The sequence below is a fragment of the Phyllostomus hastatus genome, unplaced genomic scaffold, assembly GCF_019186645.2.
Source record: "Phyllostomus hastatus isolate PE091 unplaced genomic scaffold, TTU_PhHast_1.1 phas_contig_34, whole genome shotgun sequence".
Classification (NCBI taxonomy): Eukaryota; Metazoa; Chordata; class Mammalia; order Chiroptera; family Phyllostomidae; genus Phyllostomus; species Phyllostomus hastatus.
The window spans coordinates 21,615,158-21,642,190 of record NW_025333857.1 but is presented as its reverse complement, the minus strand read 5'-3'; the positions used below and the strand labels follow the sequence as shown (position 1 = coordinate 21,642,190).

Here is a 27,033-nt window from a genome sequence, read left to right as displayed (position 1 = left end):
GATGTAGGTCATGCAAGGCCCCTGAGTAAAAGTCAGTCATCAGGGAAGACAGGAGCCTAGGCAAATATTCCAGCGGTGCTCCAAACATCAGATTCAGAGAGTCAGCACAGCAGAACCAGAGCTTGGTGAGGGTGGGGTGGGGGAGGGGTGCTGGTGAGAAACTGGTTGACCCTTGGCCCTTCTACCTGGTCAGACATTACCTAGGCTCCTGGGGACTACCTGGAGCCAGGATAAGATCAGAAAGTACAGATGGATCTCTCTCCCCATTTGACATCTGTGGGACAGAGTCTTTGCAAATAAAGCTAAAAAGAAAATCTGCTTTTCAAGGGAATGGAGGAATGCATCCTAGCACCCTCCTGCCTGAGGGTGTCACCCTTACTGGTGTCTCTCTGTGGAACTCTTCTTCCCCAGGTCACCTCCTCAGAGACCACCCCTACGTAAAGCATCACTGATCCCACCCCACACCACATACTGGTCACTTTCTATCCCCTTTCCCTGCCATGTTTTTTTTTCTTTTTTTTTTAATATTTTATTTATTTATTTTTTAGAGAGGGAAGGGGGGGAGATAGAGAGAGAGAGAGAGAAACATCAATGTGCAGTTGCTGGGGGTTATGGCCCGCAACCCAGGAATGTACCCTGGCTGGGAATCGAACCTGGGACACTTTGGTTCCCAGCCCGTGCTCAATCCACTGAGCTACGCCAGCCAGGGCTTGTTTTTTTTTTCTTCATAGTGCTTGTCACTACCTCATTCACTTTACACATTGTTGAGTATGTATTTACTGCCTATTTCTCCACTGGAATAAAAGCTCCCTAAGAAAATCATCCTGTCTTTGCTATTGCCTACTTCGACCCCAGTGTCTGGATCCATGTCAGGGCCACAGGAGAAATTCCATGCATATTTATTTAATTAACATATGAATAAATTTCAAGCCAACGTTGTCCAAATGCCTTTTTTCATTTCCTAGACTTTGGGTTTTATGTGCTGCTACATGCTCCATTATATCAATTAAGATGGCTGAATTTGGTAAATAATAATAAATATAATCAGTTAGTGACCTTGAAACTTGCGAATTAGTTCAGGCATAAATAGTGCTCAAAATACAGAATTTGAATGTTTTGATAGTTTAATAGAGCGATGACAAAGCAAACTTCAAGATATGCTCTATTTCACAAAGCTGGGAGCCTCAGGCACATCCCTAAAATATCAGAATTATTGGCTAATCACTGAACCCAAACTCTTCTTAGATTGTTTTTTCCTGATCAAAAATAAAAAGGTTTATGTCAGGAAAGCTACAGAACAACTGCAATGTACCAAGTATATAATCAAACTCCATCCTTACACAAAATATAGGTATCAATTTTTAAACTCTCTCTTATGATATATAATTCTTAAAGTAATTGAAAGGGTATTATAACTAACCCAGTGTGGGCCTATAGAAAAATAATTGTGAATAAACAAACCAGAAACAGATCTTAAAATTTAAAATGACTTCAGATAAGAGTTTTAAAAGAAGCACTGCAAATAATTGGGGCAGTATAAACTGTTCAATTTGGGGATAAGTACTTGGTAATTTAAAAAAATATCTACTTAGAGCTGTGCCCAGTGCAGGAACAACACATGGGGTGCAGACGATATGATAGAGAGATTATCGAACTCCATGTGTCCAAGTTCCGCGAGCTGCTTGAAAATACTTCACTTCCCAAAACCAACCCTTTTCAAATTCAACTTGAATTTAACGTAATGGATATACTTCACTTAATTTATACAACTTTCTAAAAAATCTTCTTGAGACAAACAAACTAAAATCAGTATTTATGACTAGTATCAGAAAATACTAATTAAAGAACAGGCTCTTTAGTTTTGCAGATTTTAAAAAAAGTCTTCATAGATATAACTCTTGTTTGTGAATTTATCACATGCTTTAGTTATGCTTGTTTCTAGCAAATCAGTAGCTGGTTTGTATTCTAGAAATAAGTATAATGACAATTCATGGTTATTCAGTATTTTCAGGGACTACAACATCTATGTCGGTGTGAGGATCACTTGACTGGAGAACAGACATAAAGGGATTAAAAAAGGAATAAACACTAGAAAAACTAGATGGAAATCTTACAAAAGGAAAAGACCTTCTATTATTAAATATAATAGAAATAATAATACAGAAGCAGATCAACAATTTTGACTATGTAAAATTATAAATTAAAGTTATATATGTAAAAAGAGTCACTAAAGACCAATGAGGAGACTTAAGGTATATTTGTTGTAAACATGACAGAGTTAATATGCCTAAAATATAAAGAACATGAACTTACAAATGAAAACCCTAAGGCAAAGGGAATATAAAGACAATTTATGTAACAGGGATAATCACTTACAAACAAACATTAGCAACAGATTATCACTTTAGTAATTAAAGAAATTCATATTAAAACAATAATGAGGCAGTGTTTTGTCCATTCAATCAACAAAACGTAAATGATATTTTCCAAAGAGACCAAGAGAAAAAGAAACCAGTATCCTCCATCCATACCGGTGGTATTATCGGTACATACATCCCTTCCAGAATGCAATTTGGCAACATGTTTCAAAAGACAAAAATATTCATATCCTTTGACCCAGTGATGCCACTTTTATGTATTGATCCTATGAGAAATAATGCAAAATGTAGAAAAAGCTCTCTCAATTTAAATGTTCCTCCAGACTTTGCATTTGTAATACTGAAATAACTGGGGGAAACAAAAATAATAATGTCCAACAATAAGGAGCAGATGCATCTGGTCAGTATCACATCAGGCAGCCATTAAAGATGATAGTCACAGCCCTGGCTGGCGTAGCTCAGTGGATTGAGCTCGGGCTGGGAACCAAAGTGTCCCAGGTTCGATTCCTAGCCAGGGTACATTCCTGGGTTGCAGGCCATAACCCCCAGCAACCGCACATTGATGTTTCTCTCTCTCTCTCCCCCTCCCTCTCTCTCTCTCTCTTTCTCCCCCCGCCTTCCCTCCCTAAAAATAAATAAATAAAATCTTAAAAAAAAAAGATGATAGTCACGATGAAACAAGATGGGAAAAATAAATTTAGGTTAAGATGTTATCTGACCAAGTACTGAATAGTGACCTCACTGTACAGTATAAAGGACCATAAAATTTACTCAAGTCAGAACAGTGGATTGTTTTCACAAAACAGGATTATAAGTGACACTTTTTTTCTGTTTCTAAACTTTCTATACTACTACTTTTATGACTGTAAATTAGATGAATAAAAGGGTATAGGAAAGAGAAAACAGTATGACTTGACCAGGACATTAGAGCAGCACATTAGAAAAGCTACTTTGGGTTCGTGTTTTCTTTCAGATAGCTCCACTGTCACCCCAGTTACTGTCTCCTACTCTGCCATTCCTCAGACACACCCTCCTGGGGAGTTCCCAGTCTCCACTCTGAGTGTGGGCTACCGCTGGGTTCAGCACTTAATCCAGTAGGCCTATAATTACATACATTTAAAATACTAACATATAAATCACATTTTTGAAAACTAATCATGCTCATCCTTTTCTCAGATAATTAAACAAGTAAAATTATTAATTGCCCTTTTAATGGACTTAGCAACCCTTTGGCACCAAGTTCATATTAACTGGAATACTGTTCTGGATCTGATGCTCCATCTTCTACAGTGCATGTAACAACATACACAAAAGACTCGGTCAATAAGGATCAGCCTCAAGTATGAATCACCGTATCACCTCAACTGACAGTTCATGGCAGCCTTTCTACAATGACAAACTCCACCTCCGCATCATCACCTAGAACCCTGTAAGCCAGGCTTGCAGTGTGGAGTTGAGGAGATGAACTATTCAGTCTTTCTGTGGTGAAAACCTGTGGGTCTTTTACGTAGCTCCTGCCCTATCATAATATTCCCATGACCATCAAGATTTAGATCTGTAGTTACAAGAGGAAACTGATTTTCACCTCAGTCACTGACAGATATGGTGCAGATAACCACAATAAAAAGCCAAGACTTGAAAAAGGAGACTGTGCAAGGGATGAGCGTCCCAGGCTCTTGTGGACTAACTGATGCAGAGTGCACTTTCTACTTTTCTGCCTCGTTACAGGGGCTGAAAATGTAGTGAGCATAAACACCTCCATCCTTTTCGTGAATTTTCCTTGGTAAGGAAAAAAACAAACAAATGAATTTGTTATAACAGAAAGAGAATCAAGTTTTTTTTTTCCTTTAATTGAGAAATTTTCTGGGGAGGGGGTGGGAAGAACAGTCTACAGATATGAGCAATCATCAGTTTGCTGTGCACCAAACTCCCTCAGCACTGTGGATGTACAACCCCTTCATGCTCCTCAGGAAGATCGTTCTTTATCAAAGCTAGAAGTATTGCTTAATATGCAAATTGATCATATTTCTAGCCAACTGCACTTAAAACTCCTTATCCCTCAGAAACCTAATTCTGGTTATAAAACTGGAGGTTCATATTCAGAAACAGAGTCTCAGAACTGATTTAAAAAAACAAACAGAAAATAACAACAGCAAAAAAACCATCTAACTGTTGCTCCATGCCTTTGAAAGTGTATTTAAAACAGCCCTGATTGCTTGAGTGCCATCCAGCAAAGCAAAGGTCACCATTTCAATTCCCAGTCAAGGCACACGCCTGGGTGCAGGGTCATCCTCGCTGGGGCAGGAAAAAAAGGCACCCAACTCAACCTCTCTCTCACATAGGTGTTTTTCTCCATCTCCCTCCCCTTCCCTTCCTCTAAAAATAAATAAATAAAATCTTTAAAATATATATTTAAAACAAAATAACTTCTTGATATGACTATTATAACAATACAAAAAATCTACATGCAAAACACAAAGATTGCAACTAAAAATACTAGAATCTGTGGTGTTCCCTGTGGGAGATGATGGAGACAGGATGTGGAAGGAACATAAAAAGGCATTTGGCAACAATTATCTCAGGTTTTGTGACCAAAACAGAGACTGGTTAGGAGAAAGTAAGGCCATTGTTTCCAAGGAATTGTGACAAAGTCTTCTAGCTTCTATCCCTCCTCCTTTCCCTGCTTATTACAGCTCTGAAGAAACATTAAATTGAGCCTTTAACCCTTGTCTGGAAGGCAGGGAGGGTATGGAGAGGTGGAGAGTTAAGGTAATAACTAATATTGTATCTCCTACTCTGCCTGGAATCCACCCCCCACCCCCAACTGCCTGAACTGCCAGGGGTGAGTCTGGAGGTCCTCATCTGACCCAAGATTTCTCTCAGTGACTTCTAACAGCTTGTTCAGGCGTGCACTTGCCAGTGTTAATATAATGTGACACTGGATTGGTATGATTCCTGACAAAATTCAAGAAAGGGCAGTAGGAAAGATGCCACAAGGAGACCAGGTAGTAAGTACATTTGCATCGCCAGGATTTCCTTCAGGCTTCCCTCTTGTCCATTTCAGCCAGGCCAACAAAGGTGATACGTTTGCTCTGCTCTGAATACAGAGCTTGAAGACATCAGACCCACCCAGTCTGCTTACAGTCTACACCAGCTGTCCATTAAGAGCATCACCGTTCACTCTCATAGCATCCTGTTTGGATGTCAAATTAGATGATCGCCCTGCAGGGCCAGCCCTCTCTTTCAACCACACTGCCATTTCTTAATCATTCTCACATAGCTATGCAATGAAAATAGCTGAAGACAGACACATATCACTTGGAAAACAGAAAAGTGTCTCGAGGAAATCTGAAAGGGCATGCGGTAGAGCTGATGGTACTCAATTTGCTCCCATTTCTCCACATGGAGTGGGAATAACAACAGTAAGTGTGTATATTTGTTAGAAAAAAAAGCATAGGATCTCCTATCCATTCTCTTTCCTTGAGTAAGTATTTCTGAGGCACATTGTCTTTCACTTACATCTGCTAGGTATATTCATTCTTTCCTACTAAGATTAATGGGTACTCACAGCACGTAAATGGTCTATTTTTATTTTATTACATGTGTAACTCTGAAAATATCAAATGATATTTCAGACTGATCAAGAAGACCAGTGCTGTCCAATCTCGAAACAACAGAATATCCCATGTCTGCACTACAGGTGGCTACCGGTCACCTGAAATGGAGCTAGCACAACTCGGTTTACATTTAACTATAGTTAATCAATAAGGAGATCTTGTCTCTTCTGGTTTATAAAAAAAAAGAAGTCGTCTCCTGGTTTTTCTCTTGAGCTTGATGAGAAAAGGCAGTAGATGTCTCTTCACAGTTCTGTCTGCCATAGAACCCTCCACCCCACACACTGGCTGAGGCCCCACCTCTAGAAGTCCAAGGGGCAGCATTAAGGGCAGAAAGGTGGGAAGGCTGGCTGGGACGGTGAGGTCTCTTTAATCCTTAGAACCTTAGTTTCCTCAGCAACAACAGTGTGAGGGGTAATGTTCTTTCTAGCACCTTGGACAATTTCCCATTCACTCTCAGAGAAATGGATATCCCTATGAAAAAGAGGCGGCCTCTAGGGCCTATTTTACACAGAGAAACATGTTTAGTTTTCATCAATCAATATGGAGACACAGTGTCATTTGTCACTCTGCCACCTACATGATCAAAAATTAAAAAGAATCATGTTTAAAATATCTAAAAATAACTTATCTTCCCTTTACCTATTAGTAGTACCAGGTTTCATATAGGGTTGTGGATGCAAGCTTTTATCTATCTATATGCTTACTTCATTATTTTTCTCAATTCTAGTTGGAAAAAACATTACTACTGTAAAATCAGATGCCATCCTCGTTCATCTGCTAAACAGTGAAGACTCTTAAAAAATTTATACAATAAAAAATGGTAACAGGCTTTTAAAAATGCATTTATTAAAATTGTTAAACACATTTATATTACTTTTACCAGGTACATATTTTTAGAATGAAGAACAGTCACTAAGTGTGACTAGTTTGATATACCCCTCAAAGGGCACTACCATATTTTAAATGCCTTGAAATAAAATATCATTCAGAATGAGGCCAGGAAGATGCATATTTTTTAAAAGTTCTCATAGAAGCTAACCATCTGTACAATAATCCATTGTCTGCTCTACCAAGGTGATTTATTAAAGATAATGAAGCATATGATTTAATAGCTGCTGCAAATCCTTTTTCAAGTAGGATGGGTATAAATAATACAAAAAGATGGTCCAATAATAGCCAAATCCTCACCCAAGAACTAGTCTATATGCTAGGTCACAGGAAATTAGATGAGCTCCATTAACTGCAGAGCAAGTGGAGTGCAGCTAGCCAGGCAGTGAAAGCTCTAACCACTCTCTCTTATTCTAGTGATTACTATTATTTAATGAAACCTGTAAGCCCCACTATCATGGTGGAATTTGAGTAGCTTTTTCCATATGACAATACAAAGGTGTCCAATTGCAAATAAACATTTGCCAGCATCAATTTTCCAAAATCTTAAAAATCTAGATTATCTTCCTATTTGTTAGTGCAAATTGTACTTGATGTGTTCCACTCACCTTTATATTCCCACAGTGTCTTGTATTTAGAGTTTTAATGTACGGCACTTTTTTTTTTTAAAGATTTTATTTATTTATTTTTAGGGAGGGAAGGAAGGGGGAGAGAGAGAGAGAGAGAGAGAGAAACATCAATGTGCGGTTGCTGGGGGTTATGGCCTGCAACCCAATAATGTACCCTAGCTGGGAATCGAACCTGGGACACTTTGGTTCCCAGCCCGTGCTCAATCCACTGAGCTACGACAGCCAGGGCAAATGTACGGCACTTTAAAGAAAGAATACAACAGTGGCAGAAGAGGCGAGTGAGTTTAAAAAATGAGGTCTTCTTGCAGGGAAAAAATGTAATTTTTTATCCCTGTGAGTTCTAATTCTAATACTTACCATCGCTTATGTTTTTGAGTTTTGATGGCCAATTGTCAAGAGGTTTGCTTTGTTTTGTTTTTGTTTTGTTTTGGCAAAAGTAAGTTAACTTAGGCCACCTTCCTATACAGCATCGGAAAAAAAAACCCCACCAAATCATACACTGTTTGAATGAAAGTGTTCAAATGTTAGCTCCTGTTTGCAAACTGACACCCTCTTCTCCTGGCTATCCCTGTTAACATTCATGGCTTTACAGGGCCTTATGAAGTCAGTGAGGCAAATTTCTAATGACAGGAAATAAAAGCCATCACACATGCCAGCTGTTTGGCATGAGAAAAGATTGCCTGGCTGTGCCCTACAGACATGGCACAGCCGCTCACTGATAAGCTGGCACAGCCAGTCCTGTCCCCATGTCACCCAGCCAGTCCATCTAAAATCAGATTAGATGTTACAAACGCTAGTGTTCAAGTACTACTGGGCTGCAGAAAATTTCCATGGCTCAACGTAAACAAGGGGCCTGTGTGTGAGACATATGTCACCTTCTAAAAAATGTATGCTTCACTAGGCGCATTCACCACCAGCATATTTCCACGTTGCAGTTCCTACTGCTCTTGTTCTTGTGAGCCTGGCTTGCCAAAACAGAGATCAATTTTATTAGATACCATTAGTCTCTGTTAGGGCGGTCATTTGAATAACAACAGATTGGCAAGTATAAAACTAAGGCACCTGTTGTACATTTGGCAGCCTGAATGAGGCCTCTTAAAACGAAAACAAATACGAGCTATAATCATGCCAGGCAATGGCTTTTGGTTCAGTAATGACCATGTGTCAGAATTAAGTGCATCTGGGAATTCTTACCACAGCCAGATGTAAAGGCAGATTTGTCCTGTCTGGTGGCATATGAGTGAATACACACAGTACACTCAGATTTGGCTTTGTCAGGGTTTGGTAGGAAACTAGGTAAGTGGAACTTAACTCAAATAAAATAAAGTTAATTACAAAGGAACACTGACAATATTGCCATAAGTTGAAGAGTTAAATATGCAACATAAAGGTTGTAAGATTTGGGCCATAAACTAATTTCCCTCTGGTTTTTCTAGGAACACTGATTTGTTCATGGAGTGGTCAACACCAATGTTTCAATACTGAGCCAGACCTTGGATTAGGGGCAAAAGATACCACAGGGAGTAAGTAAGACATGGGTCTTGGCCTCAGTGGACTTGGTAATGAATAAGACCAGTAACAAGAAATTAGAGTGCATTAGGATAGAAGCTATATGTGGAATGTATTCGAGGTTCTTCTAGTGCTTAAGAGCTATCCAGGCTTGGGAAGTTGGGAAGGCTTCCTAGAAGTCAGCTAAGGTAAGACCTGAAGAAAGAAGTGAGCCAGGCAAAAACGGGATGGGGGAGGGACTTTCCACTTGGAAGGAGAGAAAGCAAGCTCAAAATTATAGAGGGAAAGGTCAAAGTACTGCACCTGGGAAACTGCAAATGCTTTAGTGTGGCAGGAATGTGTGTGTGTGTGTGTGTGTTGGGGATGGGGGGAAGAGAGGGGAGGAGCAAATGAATTTGAGGATGGCAAGATGGCAAGTGATGAAACAGGGAAAGACATCAATGGCCAGGTGACTTTCACTGTTTATTTCAAGCTTTATATGGAGGGGAATGGAGAGCCATCAGGATATTTAAAGGAGAAAGATGACATGAATCAGAGTTCAGTTTTGTAGAGAGACAGCTATCGTGAGTTCCCACTGGAACAGAGAGGGTATGATCCAGCCAGAAAATGATAGGGGCTGTGCCACCACACACTGCCTAATATATTAAAAGGTGGTGAATATTTGGTTGAAAGAAAATTAACATTTATTTTGGTGTACTTGAAACAGCAGGAGATCATTTAGAGAAAACAGGTTTTAAATAATAATTATAAAATCAAAATTTAAGTTATATAATTTTTTTTTGGTAAAAATAAATCCAATCCAATCTGAGTCTGGATAATGGTACAAATCTGATTCAAAAACACTTAAGCAATCATTTCTTAAGTAGTACCTGAATATGCATAGTAACATTGATTGAATTTGTCATTCTTAATTTATTAACTATTATTATCAAAAAGACTTTATTAAGAGCCTGACTGAGGAAGAACCCTCACTACATATGACCCAACACAGGTCATACACACTGCTCCAGGCTTCCCAGAGGTTCTGTTTATAAATTAACTCATAGGAAAATATGGCTAAAACAGAGAGTATATGCATGTGAGAAGCAATCCAGGAACCTGGGCAAAGAAGACTTCACTGTTGGCAGACTTACATGGGCCACAACAACCAAAGCATGTCCCACGTGACTTTGTTTTATGTATCATATCTGATTCGAAACTTTAGGATGTCTTGTTGCTAGAGAAAAAAAAATAATTTTCCAAACCCACAAACAAATGTAACATCCTGTATTATATTATTTATAAGACCACAATTAATTAGAGATATGTCTCTGAGGCTTTACAAAAAAGAGAAAAAAGAAAAAGCCAAACCTTTATAAAATATGTCAAATGGATGAAAACTTATCAAGTCATCCATCTGTTATTGATAATGAAATTAACAGGTGAGCAGTGAAAATGTAGTATTTTCAAAGACATTATAATTAAAAAAATTCCCCAGGTAAAATTGTGTAGGGCAGGCTGCCAATAAATAGAATGCATACATGTCAGTCACTTGGCAGAATTTCAGTTCTCTGAAGGGAAGATGCTCTTCAAATACCCCTGCTGGTTCTCCATTTCTCTTTATGAAAATCTTTGCCTATTGGACAGCTAAAAAAAATGTCACGCTTGGGTGGAAATATTTGATGTAACCCCTTGTGCTCCAGGATCGACCCCAGAACTCAGGCAATTGTGGCACTGGCCTGAAAACAATTTTAGAGTTAGAAGTCAAAAAGAGTCCAAAACACTTCAGTAAAAATAAATAAATAAATAAATAAACATAAAAGAAAGAAAAGAAAAGAAAAGAGAAGAAAAGAAAAAAAATCAGTGCCTCTCGTCCCAAGCAAAGCAAGGAACTGAAGAGACTTTTCAGAAATGATAGCGGCACAACCTGTATAGTGTGTGAGGTTCTTCCCATACTTGGGTCAAGAAATCACCATGTCATTGGGTGTGCTTGCCTAGTATATGAGAAATAAATTGTTTTAAAAATTCATGTCAGACACAAGAATATATTCAAGGGTTATGAGTGGAATGCATAAAAGTTGGGAGTGTAATATTGCTTGCTCTAAAATTTTGGCTTAAATTTCATCTTTATTATCTATATCTAGCTATGCAAACTTGAGAAAATTTCCTTTCTATGTATCAGCTTCCTCTTGGTGATAATAAAAGCATCTGACTTAACCTGGAGTTATTTTAGAGATTAAACATAATACTGAAGTTCAAGTGCTATGCAGAAAGCCTGGCACATAGTAAGTGCTTGGGAAATTTCAGCAACTCTCACTATTATAACTTTACACGCCAATCACTATTACTGTACTTTTAATGTCAATAAAATTAAAGAAAATGTGTCCTGAGTATCATCAAAGGTTTCAGATGAATATCCTTCACATGCATGATTTCAATAAATTCAACTCAAAATACAAAAAAAAAAAGAGCATACCACTTGAGCTTAGAATTAGAAAGTGAGAGAATAGCAATTAGGAAGATTTTAATGAACACAAAGTTAGGGTAGCTGGTTAAGGACAGAAAGGAGATCCAGGAACAGTGCTGGCTGGACCAGAGAGGTGGCAGAGGACAGAGTCTTCTCTCTGAAGTCAGGATGTCTGCCGCGGCAGGAGTGCAGAGCAGTGGGGCCCCAGTGAGAGAGGAGCCTGGACACACAAGCGAGGATCTGAATGCAGAGAAATCTGACTGCTGTGCTGAGGATTTAGCACTTGAGTGCACAGACTTGAGAAAACCTGCACTTCAGAAAACAAACATTTTGAGGAAGAATTGAAGAGAACTGAGAAAACACAAAGGGCACATAGCAAGCTATGCATGGTGTGCTAGGCATCTAAACACCATGGTAAGAGGGTAGAGATGGAAAGGAAGTGATAAAGTTATACATGATTACAGGAATAAAATACAAAAAATAAAAAAATTGAATGGAGACAAGAATGAAAGAGAGGAAGGAAACAGAAATGACACCAAAGTTTCTAGTCCAGAGATCAATCAGGTGATGAGATATTAAGAACAAAGAAGTAGACAGATTACGGATAAAAGATTATACTGAGTTTGGGATACAGGAGGGGCTACTGTGTCTGAACCATCTAACAAGAAATTTTTTTAGAAAATCAGGTCTGGAACTTCAGAGAGAAGTTAGAAAACTTAGTTTGAAGGTCATCAATACAGAAATTATTTCTTCTGTGAGAAGTGGATAGGAATCCCAGTAGACAATACAGGCAGTGACCTGAAGATGGCCATCAATAAAAGGACAATAAAAGTTTAGAATGGAAATGAAGAAATAGATGCCCAAACATCAAATGAAGAGGAAACAATGTTGATGAAGAACGTGAGAGTGAAAGAGGGAACTCAGAGAGAACAAGTTCCATCCATGGGACAGTTCTGATGGGAGGTGTTCCCCATAATTTATTCCCCTAGCAAAATACAATTCCCTTCTTCCCCACCACCCCCCTACCCAGGAAAAAAAGTGAACATTATTTCTTGGCCAGTAACTAGATTTAGAATAGATACAACATTCCAATAGATGACTACTATTCCCAATTATCTAAATCTTGATAGATTCATTTAAAATAAGATATAAAACCATGCATCAAAAAGTCATATTGAGCCTGGCTGGCGTAGCTCAGTGGATTGAGCACAGGCTGCGAACCAAAGTGTCGCAGGTTCGATTCCCAGCCAGGGTACATACCTGGGTTGCAGGCCATAACCTCCAGCAACCGCACATTGATGTTTCTCTCTCTCTATCTCCCTCCCTTCCCTCTCTAAAAAGAAATAAAAATAAAATCTTTAAAAAAAGTCATATTGAATAATTTTAACTAGAGAAGTTAAAAGTGGTAGCCATATTTGTTTTTCTCTTAAACTCCTTTAATAATATTTCAGTGAACTTACAAGTAGTTTGAATATTTTTCACAGGGAGGCCAAGGGCTACCTGTGTTGTGAGAAACTACTAGTACATGATCAGTATGTCCTTTTAGCTGAGGTGAATCATGGGGGGAGAGGTTAGAGTAAAAAATTATTTTAAACATTGAAAACAAATGTCTTTTTAACCTATAATGGGACACTGAATCAGCATGAAATATATCTAGTCTAATTTTTCCCTGTGAAATTGCTCTGGAGGATCTTAGGGAAAGACAGAAGGCAGTAAATTCCTATCCTCTATCAATACGTTTGACCTCGGAGCAAACCCCACAACTGGGTACAGGCACCCGCCATCCATCATTGCTCCTGAAACCTGATCTTTCAGAGAAGGACAGCTGCACTGGGCCAAGAACTAAGGAGCTTTCTAAGATGCACTGCCTCACAAAGAAAAAAAAGTAAATTCTTTCTGTTCCTATTTTAATTGAGTGCTTTGCTAAACATGTCTTGCCCCAGACTGCAGCTCTACATCCAATAACACCAGGGATCTATAAACACATTCTTAACTTTTAAGCACATTTTTCCTTTTGTAAATTCTAGGTAAAATCATTTCTAGCTTTTGCTTTAAAAGCATTCTGAGATAAATAGGAGACATGGCATACTGATGTGTGCAGACTTCATAAACGCACTGGAAAGAAAAGGCAGATCCAGCATCTGTGGTGATTACAGCATGCGCACAACGTGGTACAAACCAGGCAAAGGTGCACCAAACACCCATATTCAACAAGTCTAAATGTTTTAGGCCAGGTAGTAATAATTTATAATGAATAGCCAAAGACAGCAGAACTCCATCACAGAAATTAGTGTCACAAAGTACAGAATTTTCATTACATGGCTCTTAAATCCAGAATTTTTTAAATTTAAAATACAAAATAAGATAAATTCTTATTATTTAATTGGATCTTCATCACATTTATGGTTATTCTCTCCATTTTGCAGATGATGAAACTGAGACCCTAAAATGTTATATAACTTCTCCCAAGATTTTGGAGATAAGTGACCAGACTAAGGCACGAATTCTTTTCTTCTTACATCAAATTGTTGATGTATGTTGTTTTTACTGTAACAAAACAAGAAGAGAAGAAGAAGAGGAAGAGGAAGGAAGAGAAGAAGGAAGCCAACTGACACCTTGCAATCTTTAGCATTATCATTATATATTGGATTGGCCAAAAAGTCGGTTACATTTTTTCCATAAAATAAAATACATTTTTCATTTTTACCAATAACTTCACTGATTGGGATATTTTGATTGTGTCAGCTATTTCCTGCTATTGGGTACTAGGGAGTAGAAGCCAGGGGTGCTGCTAAACATCTTCTAATGCATAAGACAACCCCACAACAAAGAATTATTTGACCAAAATATCAATAGTACCAAGAAACTTTGCAAACCACTTTTGACACTTTTGATCAGTCACAGCACCTTCTCCATACACTGCATAAAATCTTTTTTCACACTTCAGTTGCATTTTTATATTTTATGAAATAATATGCCAAAATATTGTATATCTTCTTCCATCTTCAATATTAAAATAGCTGCACAAAAATTCACCAATTTTGATGCTTTTGTTTTAAATGCACACTAATATGAAAGTTGTCACAATACAATCTAACAAAAATGTTTCAAATGAAGTCAAAGACAACTAAGCACTACTAGAGGCATCATACAGAAAGAAACCTAACAGACCTTTTGGCCAACCCAATACCTGCACAATTAAATAAAATTAAACAATAACTGACTTTCAATTATTTGTACAATCAGTACTAATAGAAACATTTTAGTTAACAAAAGGAGACCATTTACTGAAGATTAAAAAAGAAGTTTCTTGTTAGTTGTGGCCTAATGATCACAGATAATCATTTTATGTATTTGAAAGTACAAGTTCTCCTAATCCCAAAACAATACTAAAAAGCAGTGTTTTCTAAATACAACTCACAAATCTCAATTTAGTTAGCTACTGGTACATTAAAGAATATGGCTCCAGGACTGTTTAAGAAAAAACACATACAATTAAGAATTTATAAATTTAATCAGTCTCCTGAAACTGACAGTTTGCGATGTTTAAATCCAGTAAGTGGCAATGTGGTAAAGGTCACAATGCTCCTGACATTGTTTTCTGAATGTCAAAGTTAAACAGTGGTTGTGGTCAGTGAATTCAAAGAACTAGGGGCAAGCCCAGCCTCAGATGGAGGCTTTTGCTCTTACATTTTGTTGTAAATGCTGAAGGAACACAAAGGAGCCTGCCACCCAAGAGCAGCCATTTGCAAGGAAAGCTGGGCTTGCTCACTGCAGGGGGAGAGTGAGGAACATTGAAGTCGTCTGTCTGGATACTGGTCCACCTGATCTTCTGGCTTACAGACAGAATCTGTTTGCCCTAGCTTTCCAAATGGCCGTTTCTTTCATTTAATGTACTAATCCACAAAACACAGGGATTAGATTTGGGGGACAGTAGAGATTGAAAAGCTAAAAAATGTTTAGTTCTGCTGTTAGTAAAGCTACAAGTACTAATATAATCCTATTGAATATATATTAGCATCAAATACAAAATAATGGCCAGAAAGTTACTGAATGAATTATTTTAAGAAGGAGGCAGAACACTGCACACATTATTTTAGTGATTTTTTTCACCAGTGAGATACCTTGAGAAGTATGGCAGTGCATATGGACATAATACTTAAATTTCCTTTATGTCTAAATCTTAAAAATATTTTATAAATAAAATGTTAAGAAAAGAAATGCAAACTGACTGCTGAAGACATGAAAGCGAGTAGGTCATACTCACTTTATTTCCCTTTATTAAAGGGAAACGAGAGACATAGACCTTAAGTGTAATTTTGTGAAATACATCTTGTGAGAATTTTATTTTATTAATGCTTCAAAACAGCACCATTGTCATGACTTCATTATTTGGGCTACATTGAGTCAGAGACTGTTGTAGCACACAAGCATTTACTCTTTGACCTCCCCTGGACTTATGACGCAAAGAAAATGCTGAACTTTTACATGGGAGGCTATAATTTCATATAATGAACAGTCAGTAAGCACCAGCCACATATTCTTTTAGCTAGCTATCTTTCTTAAGGGCTTGATTGTGGAGAGCTGAAACATACTTTTAAAAGAGGTCTGGGAGGGGAGGGAGGATTGTCAAGCCAAGCATGATTTTTTAATAAGTGTTACCAAATACTAATTGGAAGCAAATGAGATTATCCATATAGAAAACATATCCCCAAACAAACCTATCCTTTGGCAGAAATGTCACTATGCTATGAAATTACAGAAGCTTAAACAAGTAACATTTGTTGGGATGAAATTTACTGACAAATTGTTTCTAAGCCATCTTCTTCCTTATTATCAGATCTCTTCAGTCAATGTGCTTTATTCAAATCCTAAATCTTGTAGGTCACAGAAATAACTTTTCTCTTTGCGTTTTCTTGGCAAATCATTGACAAATGAAAGAAAATGTTTTTAAACACTGACTTTGCTTGAGGCTGCAAGTTGCCTTTGTACCACAAGTAGGTAGCTTTCCTAAAATGTTTTTTCAAAGAAACCAAAAAGTACAAAAACAAGGTAAATAACTCCACAAGGCAATAAGACACTCAGAGCAGACCTAGCTTAAAATATAACTCATTTACTCACACTAAACTTTTCAACCAGAAAATACTGTCCCTTTAAGAAAATAGGAAAAAATAAAACATTCTTTGAATAATCTGGAAAACTGAATAATTACATCTTTATATTTAGCACTTCATATATCTGTTTTTATAATACAAATCCTAAAAGTATCTTTTTGTGGTCATGAAGCTGAGTACACTACATCAAAGGTAAAGTTTATTTTTGAGATTCCCAGAAACTTTTGAGATTAAAAAGGTACACCCATGAAGAAAAGTTAAGTGTGTGGCTTTAAAGATATGAGACTAAAAGTTTGATGTTCTCAGGATTATAAATTAGAACCCAAACTTCACACAAATGAACACTGAAACTAAAAAAGGGTAGTTTAAAGTACAATCACCTTGAGAAAGCCATCTTTCCTGAAACTGCACTTTTCACATGTGATTGTGGTAATGAGTTCTTGTTTATCCAGAGAATCCTTTTAAAAAGAGAATTGTTCAATGGTTGGATAATCAAGTTTGGTCTGAAGGAAATCCAATATGCAAATACTTATAGTGTGCTCTTTCACAAACAGTCACCCTTGCCAGTTTGAAAAACTGAAAATCAACAAAAGAACAGTGTAAGTATACTTGACCTTATTGCCTAATGTCTATCAAGACTGCCACGGCTGGTCGATTTCAAATTTGTGAAACTGACACTTAAAAATGTATAGAGCATCTTCAGTCCAGGTCCCTCGAGTGCTGACTAAACTGCAGTCACAGCCTCGGATTCTCCTTCCAGACTAACTTGCACAGCACTTACACAGTCAGCTTCATCACACCATCAATCTATGACTGCACTTCCCTTAAAGTAATTCTGCTTCATTTATCTTTTAACCCTACATTATGCAAATAGCTTTCTTTATCAGTCCAATAAAGAAAAGTTATTAATGCTCCCACTTGTTTATCCTTGACATACACTGAGAAACTGGGATCATATATGAACTTGCACAAATACCCCTTCTATGTTTCACATTCTATATGAAAATTCACCCTTACACCAGCATAGTTTTCAGGAAGTTCTAAACAAGGTTTTTGAAAAACCCTTCAGTCAATGTCTATGACTAAAAACAGAGCATGAATTAATAGGCTTAAAAAAGATAAAAACTTATGGAACTGCCCACTTGATTTTTTTTAATGTATCTCTAGGAAGGGTTTGCATATGCCATACAAGGGTATCTCCTGGACATAAGAACAGTTATACAGGCCCCTAGTGGCTTACCAAATAGCAGCAGATGAGGGGATTCCAATTCTTAGTTCTCGACTTTGAGATATGCTGGCTTTAAATGGGAATGTCAATCTTAAAAGGCAAATCAAATCTTCGCACTTAATACTCTAAGCAGTTTTACTTTCATGGTTATTTACTGAAACACATACATATTAAAACAGATCACGGTATTTCATTACTTTAATAACTACAACTGCACTGGTCCAAGAAAAATTTGTGTTACATAACCCCACAAAAATATTTAATTAATCCACCTCTTTACATGTCATTACAAAAGTAATATATTACTCATATATACTAAAATATATTCAAGAAACACTTCTTTTTGAATCCTATTCCGCTTATACTATAGTAGTGAGGGCTTTAAGACTAGATGATTACTACTACTATGTAAAGCATTCACTATTTAAATGAAATATGGATATAATCTGAATGCCACTTTTATAATGGCATAAATTGAAAGGTATTTTCCAACAACAGCCAGTGATAAACCTCACACTGGAGTGCACCTATTTTAAGAGATCTACAATTAATAACACACCATAATTCTCATCCCTTTGCTGTCTTCCTTTACAAAAGAAAATTCTAGGAAGGCACATTTACAGCTTCAAGCAATTTTTAACTGGACACAATCTGACAGCTGAATTCATGAAACTGACCAGCTTGTCAATTTCACACTTTGAAAGTACTATAATAGCTGATAGCATGAGGGTGAATTTAAGAAATCTGTCACAGAATTGCTAGCTCTGTTGAAAAGCAAAGAACAGCACATAATTACGGGAGGTGGGAGGTAAGGAAATTTTCTTTCTATTGTCCATTTAGGATGTTTAGTTCAAGAATTCAGACATCTACCACTGATATTTTTTCTCATGTTATATCAATGAAATCATATCTATCTGCAGCATATAACAGGATGTTTTCAAAATTAAGTAGAATACTAAATATAGTCCTGCATATCCTCATATTACCAACATAACACTCTTTAAGTTAGTATCATCTAAATATTCCTTTAAATCAGGATATTTCAAGTCTTGGTACATCACCCTAATTTTACACAAGTTCCATGGTGGGTGTGTACACTTTGAAACACAGATAGAAGAGCCAAAATGGTCAGAAGTATCAATGGGTGGACTAACTCGCCATGTGCCTGCTACAGGGTGGTTGAAAAGAACAAACCAGAGGGGAAGGTCCGGGTTTGTAGATACGGTAGTCTGGCAAATCAGTCTCCTCACAAGCAGTTACTAGTCTCTGAGAGTCTCAAAATGTATGTGCTACGTACACTCTGTCAAGTTGTGGCACTGTGTCTGTGGGCATGTAAAAGGAAAAAAAAAAACTTTAAGAAAAAATACAGGGGAGAGGTCCCTCAGGAATCCTCCTGGATACCTAAGGCACAAAGTATAGATTGGTCTCCAGGATCACTTGAAGAATTTCAGAAAACAGAGGAGGCATTTAGCAAGTCCTGTACTGGGAGACTAGCTGAAACAATACAAGTGGATCGTCATAGCCAGGGTTTGGGAGAATTCAACTACTATTCAGAACCCTGGAACACCCAATTAATGAAAGCCAAGCTCACACTTAGTGTTCAAGATTTTTTGTTTAAGCATAAGAAAACTTCATTTGTCAATGCTTCTAAGGAAAATCAACCTCGCAGACAAACAATACAAGTTTTCTACATGCCTATAAAATAGCTACAGTAAATCGATAGAAAAGCAAAGAACCTGTCTGTGGCTTTTTTTTTACATTGTTTTCCTCCAACTTGGACTTTTTATTATAAAGTATGCATTCCTTCCCCTATGGAATAGTGTGTAAGCACAGCAGATTCCCGTAGCAGAACAAGGAGCTTTGATTCTGCTACAGAAAGGTCTCCAAAACAATCCCCCTCCTGTATGGCTGCCACGCAGACTTTGATTCCTATTTCTTCTTCTCCCCATTAGTTCAAGGAAAAGAAAGAAAAACAAATTGCCCCCTCATCTTAACCAGCCCTCCTTAAAACAGTCATCATTGCAACGTAATACATATGCAGTGGCAGAATTCCTGGGTAGGGTCGGAATTGCCCCACCACTCCACCATTTCCCCAATACTACGCCCACCCCATGAGGAGAGAGCGGGGGCGCACAAATGCACCCAAACACTTTCAGTCTCCAGAATTGCCACTCTCCCTGGTCTGAGGTTTTAAGCGAGAAGCTAACCGTGTAGGGGAGGACCTCTGCCCAAGGAGGTTCAGAAGAGCAAACTGTGCGCGCTCCGGTGCCAGGGCGCTGGGCTTACAGGCAAGAGTGTGTAGCTCTGCGGGGAGACGCGGGGGCAGCCGGAGCTGGGCTCAGGGCAAGCCCCGGGAGCAAAATGGGGAGGACACACAGGGAGGAACGGGTCAGCTCGCAGGACTCACCTGGTCATGTTGGCTCCGGGCAGCTGCCACCGTCTTCCGAGCAGCCACCAGTACTTTACTCCAGCGCCTTTGCGCCCCGCCACGGCCGTACAGCCCGCGCCTGCCCAAGGCACCGCCTCCGGTGCCCAATTTAATCCTGAGGAGCAGCGGCTGCTGCCGGGAGCCCCCTTATTCGCTGTCGCCTCCCGGCCCTCGTGTGGCCAGCCCAGTCCAGAGCGAGGAAGTGGTGGAGAGTCAGCGAGTGAGTCCGAAAATCCCGAAATCCAGCATCCAAAGGAGCGCGTCCCCCCGCCCTCCCTCCACCCCTACTCCTTTCTCCTCGCCTCCGCCTCCTCTTCCCGGGCCGTCCTCCTGGCCCTTTGGAGCCCTCGGCTTCCGCGGCGTTTTCTCCTCCTCTTGCTCCTCCCGCTCGCCCTGTGCTCGCTTCTCGGCTGCCGCTGTGTGTCTCCTCTCCCTCCTCCTGCTGTTCCTCCTCCTCCCGCTCCTCGAAGCTCCACCGCTCTCGGCTGGGGGGTCCGGGGCAGCGTGTCCTCTCCTCCCTCAGCCTCTCGTTTGCTTCTTCGTGCTGCTGCTTCTTTTAAAGAGGAGTCTTTGGCCGCAAATAGCAACTCCGCTGCCCCCCTCAGCGCCTTCCGCCCCTTCTCTTCTTCCCCCCAAAAGTGAGGCGCAACCCAGAGGTAACCAGAAACTGAGGCTGGCAGAGGGTGGGGAGGGGATGAGGGGAGAGGGGGTGAGGCGACGCCTGCAGACCCGCCTGAAGGGAGTCAAGGGCCAGGAGGTGGGATGGCCAGTCCAGCCCTGTTCTTGGACCTGGCATGAACCTGGTGGTTATGGTTGGAGGCCAGGTGGTTTGTTGGGGAAATTAAATGAAAAAGCTTAGTAAAGTGATTGGAAAAGCTCCTCTCTTTGTTTCCTTTCCTAAAATCCTTCTAACGTGCTGGGGATCCCACTGAATCGTGGTGCCCCAGCTCTGGAGGACTGTGTGTGCGCTTAGCAAGCTAGAGAGTGTGCTGTGTGGGTGCTCCGCCTGGACACGGGCAGAGCCAGGCCCGCTGCACCGGCCTGCGAATCCCGGGTCTTCTTAGTCTGGACCACTGACCCAATGAAAGGGCCAGAAATCTGGACGAAGGAGGGACAGGCGGACTGGGCAAAGAAGGCACACCCCGCCCCTCCTCCTCTACGTTTCCCTCTCCTCTCTTCTTTCTCTTTCTCTCTCTCTTCTCTCTCTGTCTCTCTTCTCTCTTCTCTCTTCTCTCTCTCTCTCTCTCTCTCTCTCTCTCTCTCTCTCTCTCTCTCTCTCTCTCTCTCTCTCTCTCTCTCTCTCTCTCTCTCTCTCTCTCTCTCTCTCTCTCTCTCTTTCTCGGGGAGGGGGCGGGGTGACGTCACTCCCCAACATCCATCCACCAGTCCAGAAAAGACCCTCTTTAACAAATTCACTCATCTCCTTGGAGATGCACACCCGGGCGCTTCCTGCTCTGCGTCCTGGCACATGGCAGGAAAAAAATGCTGGTCGCGCCCCCTTTCAAGCAGTTGTAATAATAAAGGAGCGCGCCTTGATGAGACAGTTTGTGTCCGCCTCACTTCACCTTGGAAGTCTCATTCAGGATGCTTGTGGGATCTACTTTGGAGTCAAGAGAGTAAGAAAGAGAGGTATGGAATCAATCTTAAGGTAATACTCTTGCTTTTCCTCCATGCAACTTGCTTTTCTGATCTTGGAAATGCAGTGATCCCTGGCTTTTCTGAAGGACACCGTGAAACCAACCGTCTCCCTAGACAGGCACCCAGTTGTTGGGCCACACAAGCGTCATCCATAGAATGCTTTATCCTCAGAACACACTGTGTGGATTGTTAGCTAAGAGGAAAATTTTAACCTTCACTCCTCCTGGGACCTCTAGCATGTGTACAAAGTTAGAAGGTAGCTGGAAGCCACCATTGGCAATTTACTGGCCTACCAAAATTTTATTCTAAATTTGGTCAGAAAGGTTAAATAAAGTAATGGCAGCGCCTCCAGCCACTTTCCTTGCTTATTCTGTGTTCAGGCCAGTTCATACACACATTACTTATTCCAACAGGCTGGGGGATGTGTTTGAGAGGGCAAAGGTCAGCAGACTGCCTTAGATTCAGCCTAATGACCCCCTATCCTGACTGTCGTTTCAGGCTGCCCATTTGTTTCCACCATCTGCATGCTGTGCGCCTGAGAGGCACTGAAGAATTGTTCAGTAATCCTCTGCCCGCTCTGTGCCCCAAAGACAAGTCACATAGGTTTGAAAGGTGTCTTGCTAAATGAAGTTTAGTTTTCCATCAATTTGAGGCAAGGTGGGGAAGATCACCTTGGCATGACTCTTCCTTGGTCTGTGTGTGTGTGTGTGTGTGTGTGTGTTTATGGTTAGCCTTACAGTGAAAATCAAGAAATCTATGTTTATGCAAGATTCCAAAGCCAGGTTTACCCTCCAGACTTTTTCATGACACGAAGAACTACATGATTGAACAGGTACACTGGACACCTGCCCCCTGTGCCCTACAGATGGATCCAGAAATCTGAGCATCCACACAGGGGATTCTCACTCAAGGTGTAAACTCCCATTTGGCTTTCTCATTGCCATGTCTTCCCCCATAAACTGATGAGTCTTATTTTCCTCTTGCAAAGTTGGATAATAGAGGAACAAACAAAAGCTTTTAAAACACTAGTATCCCTCTGCTGTTGTTTTTGGTAGACAGGCACACATACCTCTGCCTAATTTAAGAAGATCTGACCAAATTTGACTTTATTTTAAAAGATCCTAGCAGGGACATCTGACTGCTCTCTGGGAGCATAGTCAAGGAACTATCAATGTGCCTCACTGACAGCAGGTGAAACTAGCTAGAGAACTTAGTGATCATCTTTACTAAGGTGAGCAACAAGAAGGTGGAAAATAAATCAGAGGACACAGAGGACAGTGCAAGTAAATGACACAAGCCCAAAGACCCAATTTTCCTGATACCATGAGGTCCTAGATGGTTCTGCCCCACTACAAGAAAACATTTAGGAGAAGGAATTGGGGTGGGGCAAGGTGGCTAGAGAGGCTGGGCTGTTATTGTGCAGAAGAGGGTTATGCTACTGAAGAAGAGGAGATAGGGCAAACAGAGGAGCTGAACATTCTCCGCACCTCTGAGCAGAGGGGGCAGTGAGGCTGCAGCCCAATGTACCTATATTAACACTCTAATGCAGAACTGGTTTGTAACAAAACAGCATCCTGTGGCCTCAAATATACCCCTGAGTTATACCATTTGGAGATTTAAAGTCAAATAATATCAGAAGTGTGCTAGTCATCTGTTGACATCACTTCATTTTACATCTTAGTTACTGAGAAATTAAGGTAACCCAAAATTTGATGATAGAAGCAGAACAAAACATCGATATCATGACCCACTGTCCCTCTCCCCCTAACTCTCTTCCAGTTCTAGATCAAAATATTGGTTTCTTTTCAGTTTATCAATGAGCAATAAATGCAGGACATTTTAAGACTATAAATACTTACATGAAAGAAAATAAATCGGACTAGACATTCTTTCAGTTGCTTTCCAGCTCTAACATTCTGTGATGAATAGTACACCGGAGCTTTGCTACAGCACAACCCCCTCTAGTGCATAATTCAGCATATGATGAGTATGAGTCTACTCTGGACCCCATCCAAGAGAGTTAGTTCCTAGAAGTACTCAGAAGATTTTATTCCGTCTATCAGGAAACATCCTAAAAAAGACTGAAAATAATCATAATGACAATAATAGTAATCATGTGTTATGCTTGTATTATGTACTAAACATCATGCTGCTCCAATGTGTTCAAAAGGCACCTTTGGTGGATCAGGAATCTAGTGGGTCATGACTAGTCTTTTCAGCAAAAGAAATGAAAGCAGGAAGGGAAAGAAAGAAGAGTGTCTTCTATGGACTAAGCATTGGTTGATGAAACATGTTTCAATTGTGTGATTAGTGATTAAAGGGAAAGTTTCACAGTCACTGACTTACCTCCAATCTTAACAACTGCCCAGCTGCCCAAGTATTATTAGACCCATTGCATAAGTAAGGAAACAGGAACAGAGGGAATAAGTTATTTCTGCAAGCTGACATAACTATTAAGTGGCCAAGCTAGAATTTTGCACCTACATCTGTTTAACTTCAAATCTTGCATTTTTACCTTTATTCTGGTTATGAATTATTAACCAAGCCATTGAATAACTGTTGCTGATCACATTTTCTTTCAGAGGGCTACAGTGGTTTGTATTAAATCCAGTTCAAATAGAAAAACACAACACAGGTTCAAGCAACATGTTCTGAAGGCAGTGAACAGTTTAATAAGGGTCAGAAATGAATGTCTGAGACCTCTGCTACAGGTGCTAATATGATTCACTAATTTGTTGGTAAGTGCACAAGTAGAATAATAATTAACAGATAATTATACTCAAATAACAAATATCAATCTCTATAGGTGCTATCATGTTTTCTTGAAAAAGTTTTTTTAATTTTAATTCATACAGCAGTTCTCAGTAGCCTACTGCTTGTCCCAACACAGAACTGGTACATGACAAAGATTTAAAAAAAATTGTGTGATTCAATTTTATATATATATATATATATATATATATATATATATAGAGAGAGAGAGAGAGAGAGAGAGAGAGAGAGAGAGAGAGAACAGTCCCTAAACTAAACAATATTTTAACTTATTTGGGAATACAAGATGTACACATATAAACTAATCATTCTACACTATAATCCCTCCTACATTGTAAAGAAGGAAGCCAATAACTTGGGCCCCATGCTAATTTTTTGATTCAGTCCTATAAATTCTACCAGTAACATGGCAAGTTTAAGTGCTATTTTTCCTATTCTTCAGATTTGAAAGCTCAAACACAGGACTGAAAGGTGATCAAAATTGTCTAATCCTGGTCTTTCTGATTCCACTACCTAAAGTCTCTTCACAAACAAGTGGGTTTCTAGTAGAAAAGTGGATGGTTACAGATTTTGAGACACACTATGTAAACATGTGCACTTTTCTTCATTTAAAAGAAGTGCACTTTCTTTTTCTACAGGGTAGCATTTCTTGTTGCTGTCAGACAGCACTGTTGTCTTAAAGAAAAAAATCCACATCTCCCTCTAAAATGGGGCCTGGAAAAGCCAAGCTCTGTACCCTGAGTGTTCAGTTCGGCTGCTGCATCTCACCCTCACCTGCAGTGTGTAGAGGACGTTATGGAACGGTGCTATTTTCCATTGGCTCTGCTACTGGAGATTACAGCATGTGACTGTGACAAATGGATATTCCCATTAAATTCTTTAGTAGAGTGGGACATTCCATTAACCATTGGCACTATCCCAACCAAGTGAAACATTGGGTCATTTTTTTTCTTACGAGCAAAAAGTAAGGGAGAAAACAAAGGATATACTCTAATTACCTTTCCTATTTTTTTTGTTGCATGCATTATGCTAGCCGTATATTACAATTATTTATAATTAATATATGACAAGCTGTCAGCTAAAATTTAACAGGCGATTTTTCAAGAAGTCCCATTAATTCATACATTAAGCAGTGGGTTTTCAACACTTCCTAACAATAAAAGTGTTTTTTGGTTTTGCTGTTTTAAATGCATTGCATTTCAGTACTCAGAGGCCCCTATCTTTATAGATTTGCAGCATCTTTTAAAAATATAAGGATTTCTAACAGAAATGGGTACTTTGTTAGTGATATAAGGAATAAGCACATTTTTGTCACTTTAACCTTTAGATGCTAATGTTTTTACTGAGGAAACTAATTTCCTAGTGTTTATTTTTGAGTTTTAAACTTTGATGATTTTTTATACATTTTTTAAATGATGTCTTTGGTGAAAAGGCAAAGCTGAATGGAGAGGAAAGTAATTGCAGTTACTTATGTCCCATTTACTCTTTGTACCTTACCCTAGAGAATTTTGAAGTGAATGAATATTTTAAAATACAGAAAAAGATTAAGAAGTCACCAGAAAGCTAGTAATTAATCACTCAATAGAAGGGAAATCTATGGAGACCAAAAACTGATGAAGCAACCTCTGTTTTGCTGAATGGCACAAGAACAGAGACAGGATGGAAATGAAGCACAGATAGTTCTTGAGAGGGATACCAAGATCCTTTAGTGGGAAAAAGCATGCTTTCAATACCTATAGAATGTCAGTGTCATGGGACATAACCAGAAACGAAGTTAAAACTCCTATTTTATTATTGGTTCCATGGCCAACCAAAGTTTGCACAGTAGTTCCCCTCCTATCCATAAGGATACATCCCAAGACCCTCAGTAGATGCCTGAAACCACAGATAATACTGAACCCTGTATATCCTATGTTTTTTTTATATATATGTCCATATATTTTCCCTTCGAGGAAGCCTTTTATAGCTTTCTTTTGGCATATCCAAATTGCCAGCGTGACTACTGTAGAGCTTTGGGGCTATTATTAAGGGGTCACTGTGAACACAAGCACTGCGATACTAACACAGTTGACCTGATGAGCAAGATGGATACATGACTAACAAACGGCAGGGCTCTACAGAGTGGACATGCTGGACAAAGGGATGAATCCCATCCCAGGCAGGTCAGAGCAAGAAGGTGCAAGATTTCATCATGATACTCACAATTGTACATAAATTTATACATTGCTTATTTCTGAAATTTTTATTTAATATTTTTAGACTGGAGATGACTGTGGGTAATGGAAACTATGGAAAGCAAAACTGTGAATTAGGAAGAACTACTAAATCATTTAAGAGAATGATAGAAAGGTACAGCGTTGCTTATAATTTCCTTTGTATGGGGCTG

The 27,033-nt window shown here is 39.3% G+C and overlaps 2 protein-coding genes across 9 annotated transcripts in view; one reads left to right on the top strand and one right to left on the bottom strand.

Moving 5' to 3' along the window:
- The window catches only part of PTPRD (protein tyrosine phosphatase receptor type D), a 514,409-nt gene extending 493,912 nt beyond the window's left edge, over positions 1-20,497 (bottom strand). For 3 of the 8 annotated variants that reach the window (XM_045840041.1, XM_045840044.1, XM_045840045.1), the window contains exons 1-2: positions 20,217-20,496; positions 18,968-19,131 (exon numbers count right to left, since the gene is read on the bottom strand). In XM_045840041.1, the coding sequence (XP_045695997.1) occupies positions 18,968-18,970 (3 nt within the window). In that variant the 5' untranslated portion in view covers positions 18,971-19,131; positions 20,217-20,496. Of the gene's footprint in view, positions 1-18,967; positions 19,132-20,216 lie in introns of all 8 variants that reach the window. The other 5 variants (XM_045840042.1, XM_045840046.1, XM_045840040.1 and 2 more) reach the window with 4 other exon arrangements.
- Positions 19,090-22,510, top strand: LOC123819888 (stress response protein NST1-like). The gene is made up of 4 exons (XM_045840488.1): positions 19,090-19,336; positions 19,997-20,893; positions 21,747-21,866; positions 22,374-22,510. Exons 1-4 carry the CDS (start codon positions 19,090-19,092, stop codon positions 22,412-22,414), a joined length of 1,305 nt encoding a protein of 434 aa, XP_045696444.1. The 3' UTR covers positions 22,415-22,510.
- The last annotated feature ends 4,523 nt before the right edge of the window (positions 22,511-27,033 follow it).